The sequence below is a fragment of the Bactrocera oleae genome, chromosome 5, assembly GCF_042242935.1.
Source record: "Bactrocera oleae isolate idBacOlea1 chromosome 5, idBacOlea1, whole genome shotgun sequence".
Classification (NCBI taxonomy): domain Eukaryota; kingdom Metazoa; phylum Arthropoda; class Insecta; order Diptera; family Tephritidae; genus Bactrocera; species Bactrocera oleae.
Window position 1 is genome coordinate 14,560,917 of NC_091539.1, and position 7,763 is coordinate 14,568,679.

The 7,763-nt window shown below is 35.2% G+C and overlaps 1 protein-coding gene across 1 annotated transcript; it reads right to left on the bottom strand.

Moving 5' to 3' along the window:
* Window positions 1-496: 496 nt before the first annotated feature.
* LOC106622928 (uncharacterized) lies at window positions 497-1,482 on the bottom strand. Its single transcript, XM_014242269.3, has 2 exons — window positions 1,314-1,482; window positions 497-1,211 (listed from the first exon to the last, which is right to left on the bottom strand). The coding sequence occupies exons 1-2, from the start codon at window positions 1,399-1,401 to the stop codon at window positions 610-612; spliced, it is 690 nt and encodes a 229-aa protein (XP_014097744.3). The 5' UTR covers window positions 1,402-1,482; the 3' UTR covers window positions 497-609.
* Between the last annotated feature and the right edge of the window lie 6,281 nt (window positions 1,483-7,763).

Here is a 7,763-nt window from a genome sequence, read left to right on the forward strand (position 1 = left end):
CTTACTTTTTTTAAAAAGAGAGCAGAAGCGAGCTTATCAGCTTATTAGTTTACACATTGGATGTGGTAAAAAAAATTAACACTCCATTCCTTTTTCTAACATAATTTGATTTCATACGAATTGTTAAAGTATACTTACAATGTTCGGCCGTACACGAACGAAGTTCTTCGTTACTTGTTTTTATCGGAAATTATCTTTGGCCTCCCGATGATAAACAACAAAAATGATGGGAGTGTACTGATGCCATCTGAGGGCCGGTTGCCCATAGCAATAAGTCGAACTGCTTCAAATTGCTCACTGTGTCACTTGTCCTCTCTTCTCTAATTCAATTCCCTTTCTTATTTTCAGCTATTCTACCCCCCTTAACTAATAGTTTAATATATGCATATACATAAGTATGTATATACTGAAAACTTAGAGACAACTTTGAATTTATTCATGGCTATTATAATCTATACTACTAATAGTCATACCCACATCATTACAAATGCCGTCGTTGTAAAGCTGAATAAATCTATTACTTTATGGAAATTAATGATTTTTGTAAATATAATAATAAGTTAATACTTTTTTAATTTTACTTTAATTATCTTGGCAAACAAAACAATTTCATTTGCTATAACCGCCAGGTGAACCTGGATATCCTGGAGCACCGCCCCCTGCTCCTCCACCACCACCTCCGCCGCCTCCTCCACCATTACCACCAGGATGACCGGGCTGACCAGGCAGACCACCGGAGCCGCCGTAACCCCCACCGCCGGGTCCTCCAGCACCACCGTAGTCACCTATGCCGCCTCCTCGCCCACTAGCACCACCATAGGCGCCACCGCCCGGTCCACCAGCACCACCATAACCGCCAAAACCGGGTTGTCCCGATTGACCGGCTCCACCGCCATAGCCACCATAACCCACGCCCCCATCGCCACCGATTGAACCACCAAAGCCATTGTAACCGGCACCGCCAGCATATCCGGGCTGTCCGGGTTGGCCGGCACCAACACCATAACCACCCGCGCCGCCACCATATCCACCACCGCGTCCACCAGCACCCCCATAACTACCATAACCGGGTTGACCCGGCTGACCGTCATAGCCGCCACCACCTCCACCTCCGCCAGGCGATCGCTTGGCGCGTGGCGGTCCGACTGGACCCAGCCCAAGCGATATATAATTCACATCTTCAGCTCTCTTTGCACTTTCCACTTGCTGGGCTGTAATTAAAATACAACACAAAGTAATTAAAAATAATTGCCGTGCAAAAATGTTTTAAAAATATCTAAGTACATAAATCTTAAATGTACAATGTGCATTACCATTCACGGCATCACAACAAATGACTAACGCCAGCAGCGTACTCCCCACCGCCACCGCCGACAAACACCTGATTCTCCAACACCGCATCTTCCGACTCGTTTCAGTAGAAAATCGAAGTTCTGCCTTCAACTAAATACGAACGACTATTAAGCGGTGAACGTTTCGCGTACTTGTTTTATATATTCTGACATATTTGATTGCCCACTCCCCCTCCAAGTCCGTCAGTTTTAAGTGTTTCGGCACACACAAGCATATTTGTTTAGCAAAAAATTGGCGAGATGGTTAGTGAAGCATACGAAATTGATCCGAGGCAATTAATGGAATATGGATCAGGTTCTGCTAGACTTTTATGTTGCTTTTTATTAAAAAAGTGAGCGTAGCAGCAATGTTGCTTTGCATCTTGAATGCATCTTATATATACATGGTCTCGAACCTTAAAACCCTGTAGGGAATATGTACAAATGTTGTTACCATCATAGATGCAATTGTCTATCTTCACTTAGTGATGTTTAAAAAAATAGTCGAATCGCTCCATTTTAACACATTTTATGAGCTTAATCTATATTTTCCATAACGTCTGCAGATAGATTTTTCTACCGTTATCGGTCAAAGACGTTAAAATTAAAGGAAAATTGTTAAATATATAATCAATAATAAGAGGTTATCACAAATTCTATCCCGAAACTAAACAAAGATTTTACTAAATTCTTATACAAAACTTGTCACGAGCTTGGAAACAATTAAATATCTGTTAGTATAAATTTTGGAATATATATCACATGTTTAACATAAAAGGACCATTAGCGCGATATATACAAACTTTTGCTGATCTCACCATGAAAACCTCTTCTGATATTTTCATAGCAAATAGCCTGAAAACGTTCAGGCAAGCATCTGAGTTTCCGAGATGGCTGGCGTGCTTACCATGTACATAAATATAAAGGGTGTTTTTTTTTAGAGGTATAGAACTTTAAATTGCAATAAAACAACGATCTTATTTATCCGAAAGATAATCTTGTGGCATTACATTTTAAATATGATTTCTGGTATATGACCGCCACGGCTGGCTTGGATGTAGTCCAATCTGGACGTCCAATTTTCGATGACTTTTTCCAACATTTGTCGCCGTGATATTGCCGATATATATAATGTTGTCTTCCAAATGGTTAAGCGTTTGTAGCTTATGCGCATTAGAGCAACATGATCTCTAAGTTTCATTAAGGTACCAAACATACCATCACCAATATATGCGAGATAAAGTTAACTGGATGTTTTGAAATCCTGATATTAGTTATATGGCGGCTAGGACAAGTTTTCACCCGATTTTATCCATTTTATGCACAAAGGTACATTGTTATTAGAAAAACATGACCTTTCAATATTTTTAAGATAACTCACATATTGACCTATATTTGCGATATAAAGTCAGCGATAATTTTTCTATTAGGTACGAAGTACGATAATTTTTCTATTAGGTAGATGAGGACTAAGGGAATTATTGTTCCGATTCAACCCATTTTAAGAACATGGACATATTATTATCAGATAAGGATTATCTCTGATTTCCTATAATATATCTCACGATTGACCGATATTTTCGATACAAAGTTTTCAATAGGAAGTGGGTCCATATATTCGGTACCCGGGGGCTTAAACCTTTTCAGTCTGATTTGAATAATTTTTGGTGACAAGGTGGCACACTTAAAAGTCCTAAATTTTATCCGGATACATTTTATGGTGCTTAATATGTATACAGAAAAGTAAAAAAATCAGAAGGAATTTAAAGTTTTGGTATATGAAAAGTAGGCGTGGTTGTAGTCCGATTTCGCCCATTTACGCACTGTTATGGAATGTTAGACAGCCTTCCCCTGTGATCGTGGGTGTAAAATTTTATGTTTCTGAAGCATTTATTTATTTACAAACCCATTATATAGGAAATGGCGCGGTTATCATTCGATTTCAACCATTGTTACAGCGTCGGTAGAAGTGCTTAAAAAATTTGTTCTGAGCGAGTTTGATTAGATTAGAAGGCAGAGTCACTCCCATTTTTTCACTTAAATTTTTATCTGACAAGTGCCCCTTGTTGCGATCCTCTATGCCCAATTACAGTTTTATATCTTTATTTGGTGCTTAGGATTGGCAATTTATAGGTTTTCGTTTAATTATATCTCTATAATATATACATATATGAACCCTATTACTATCTCGATTTGTTTTAGGCAATACAAACAACCGTTAGGTGAACAAAATTATTATACTCTGTAGCAACATGTTGCAAGAGTATGAAAATGTTTTATTTAAAGTTTATAGAATTACCCTAAAGTTAATTGAATTTTTCCTGTTTGGACAACGAATTTCGCATTAAATTATTAAAACGGAACGTTATTTTTATATTTTATATTTTGAGTATTGAATTTATTTTCAATATATTGTGAAAGTATTTAAAAATAGTAATAGTAAGTCTTACGAAGAATTTTAACAATTCATATTTGATGCTTTTTTTATTAGAATTGGAATTAATTATTCCATAATTTTTATATGTATAGCTTTGACGTTTATTAACCGACTGAGTTGGTTATAAATCTTTTCTTAACCTCTATTCAGCACAGAATCATTTCACCCCAAAACAACGCACAGAAATTGTGACGTATTATCTTGAAAATAGTCTTTGTAATGGGGAATGGATAATTCGTACGATATCCATGTATCAATTGCAAACATTTATTATTTGGGTCGCCTGCATACATAAAAATTTTAAAAATTATCCTCTATTATTAAAGGTTCGACTTTGACCTCGCATAACATTGAATTTTCACCATATAATAATTTCTTCAAAGGAATCTAAGGATAACACTTTTTTTTACCAGCCTGATATGTATGTATGTGCGTACATAAATCCAATATGTTATGTGCATAAAGTGTAGCATTTTGAGAGTCCTTGGATATGCTTAATGCCCTTATTATAGATTGATGCAACTCATTATATTCCTTATACGGTACTTTTTATCCATAGCAAAGAAGATATATGTGAGTACATCCACCACAAATATATATAATCCGCGTCTCGGGTTATTTAAAAATATAAATATTTAAGTCTTACAACTAAATAAGTAAGGAAGGCTAAGCTCGGGTGTAATCGAACTATTTGTACTATAGCAATTTGTAAAGTTCAAAGGCGGGAAAATACTTTCGGGCATTGCAAAACTTTATAATAAACAAGTAAGGAAGTGTAACTGAACATTTGATACTTCCGCAAAGTTAAGGGATATACGGGATTTTCGTAAATATTTTAATTAAAAGTAGGAAGTATTGATAAACCATTTACAATCACAGGAAAAGGTTATTATTAGAAAGAGATTCTTTCGGAATTTCATTACGATTTTTACATATCATGTACACGGAAGTTCAAAAATATATTTATATCAAGTATATGGGAGCTAAGGGAAGTATGGCAAGGGCATGCTGTTATCACGAAATATTTTCCCCGAGATTCACTACTAGAAATCACAGACTGACCGATATGTCCGGTAAAATATCAGCTGTATGCACTGGGGTCGACGTATTTGATGTCTTGAAAGTTTGGTGAGTGTCTAATGGGAATGTTTGGGTAATCTCACACACCAAATTTGGTTGAAATTAGTCAAGTAGTTCCTGAGATATAGGTTTTCACCTAAAATTGGGCGCTTCCACGCCTATTGCCCAATTTTTACCCCGGATACTATAAAGCCATTCTTTGCCATCTTGGTTGTCGAATTTAATGCTTGCGGCTTATTTATTTAGTGAGTTATTGCATTTTTACTAATTTTTAATATAACCGTTTTATGGGGAGTGGGCGTGGTTGTTTGCGGGTTTTACATTTTCACAGTGTATGAAGAAATGCTAAAAGGACTTCTTCTCGGCGAATTTGGTTAAGTGAGGTTAAGTTTAACAATTTAACACATTTTTAATCCCACAAGTGCCTCTCATTTCTGTGATCTCCTGTACCAAATTATAGTTTTGTATCTTAATTAAGTGCTTAGTATGTTTTCGTTTAAAAGCGTTTTGTTGGCGTGGCAGTGGCCCGATACACTACCTGCAATGCAAATCCCCCGTGGATGCCAAGGAATATGTGAACCAAGTTTCATCAAGATATTTCAATTTTCTCAGATTTCTATATTCATCATATTAATGCTGGGAAAGGCACGTATCGTATACCAACTTTTTGTACCAAATATATATATAATATATCCTTGCTTTATTTATATGATATATATAAGATAGGTCAAAAAAACAGGCAAAACAAACATAGAAAGGCTATCTCTGAATTAAATTAGACAACTCACATATTGACCAATATATGCACTATAAAGTCAACCGGAAGTAGGAAAATCTTAATAATAAGTATTTGAAAGTTAGTGGAACTATTGACCCGGTTTTACTCGTTATTATATCCTAAACATTTATTGTGTTAAGTCAAACTTAGGCACTGAGGTCCATGTATTCGATATCTGGGGGCTTTAAAATTTATGTACCGATTAACACCATTTTTGGTTCAGAGATGGCATACCATGAACGCACAATAAGTATTCGTGCAAAATTTTATCCCGATGTTTTCACTGGTTTTTGATTTCCAACTGTAAAATGGAATTTAAAATTGTGATGTGTGAGAAGTTGGCTTGATTGTAGGCCATTTTCGTTAATTATCATAACGTAATATAAAATTTCGAGATTATATTATACATTAAATTTGGTTGAAATTGGTTAAATACTTCCTGAGATATGAGAATCAACTAAAAGTGGGCAGTACCACGCCCATTGTACAATTTTTACATCGAGTCTTATGCAAGTCTTTCGTACCATCTTAAGTGTGAAATTTAATGCTTTTGAGATGTTTTTTGCCGAAGACATACATACGAGGGCGTTCCGATGAGTTTTCAACGTCCAAAATAAAAACTAAAATTTTGGAAAAATTGCGATTTATTTATCAAAATAGTATTTTTTATTTCGATAAAGTCTCGGAAGTCTAAAACTTTGTGGCGGCGATAACCTGCTTATTCGACTTAAGCTTCTGCCCGGAGTATGACTTTTCAAGTCCGGAAACAAAAAGAAGTCGACCGGGGTAATACAGTATACAGTATACTGTGTGGTGGTTGCCACACCGAATTCGTACAATTTGATCGACCATGGCAGAGTTATGAACCGATGGCACTTCTCTGCTATTCGGCAACAAATTGGGTCAGCAACTCGTTAAACCAATTTTTGACAACCGCTATCAAAGAAGAAGAATCACTCTGTACAATATCCAAGCACTCTTTGATATCTCTGCACCATTTCCTTTCTACAAAAAGCTTCTCCCCGCGGTCAAAACTACGATTTCAATTCGGCTGAAATTGACAGCAATTGTCTACGAGGCGCAACGGTCGGTGAAGCTAAGGTCTTCACGTATAAAATGCTCGTTAATAAAATTCAATTATGGTTTAAATAAAACGTTTGATACACAATTATTTTCATAGATATAAAGAATTTTCTAACAAGAAATAATTTCAGAAAATTTAGTAAATTTTGTGAACACATCGGCCGAAATTGTAAGACCACGAAATAGTTAATAAACATTTTTTTAAATGTTTATTAAATAATCAACAAAAAGCCGAAGGAATCTATAAATTTCTTTTTCTGCTTCTCATATGTGAATGCCACTCATGTGGAGCAAATCGTTAAAGTAATAGCCATTAACAATATTACCTAGCTGAGTCATAAAGCCATTGTTTACAAAATTATTAGTGATTCATTTAAAAGGTATATTTCCGTCAAAATGTAAACTATAAAAAAAAATTTTTCGAATATTTTTGCAATGAGTACCCTAAGCTAATTCTGATAAGAGAGTCATTAGCGGCTTGTATTCCTGCTCGTTAACAATTCTTAGTATTAATGGGTCTTATGTACTACACATACACATTGGTAAATTTTATTATTATTTTTCGATATACAAAACCCAAGGAATATATGGAACTTGCAAATATGTGAAATTATATACCTAAATCACTCTACTATATCTTTCAACAACCTTATGACAAGATAAATATCTCATTAAATCTAACAAGTTTTGTGGAAAATTATGTAACTCATCGGATAAGATCAATACATACACTAAAAATATATAAACGAAGAAGCTTTCAAAGTACCTACATAAGGAAGGTGTGGCTGACAAAATTCTACAAAAATTGTGAGAAAATATCCTCCACATATAAATAAAGAACAAGCGTGTTACTTCATTTTATGAAATACATTAACCTCAAAACGACCATTTGAAACACTACCAAAATTTTGTACATTTTTCGCTTTAGAATCACGATAGCGACTTGTCAATGCCGGTTAGGCACATTTTTTTATTTTACTGATAGTTTTTTAACGAACTATTTACGGTTTGAAATACTAATTTCACTTGCGTTTTCGCTTTGTTTTGTAGAAAA

Coding starts and splice junctions, on each gene's coding strand:
- LOC106622928 (XM_014242269.3), bottom strand. CDS start 1,401: ATGCGGTGTTGGAGAATCAGGTGTTTGTCGGCGGTGGCGGTGGGGAGT. Junction 1,212..1,313: donor TTGTTGTGATGCCGTGAATG/GTAATGCACATT, acceptor TTTTAATTACAG/CCCAGCAAGTGGAAAGTGCA.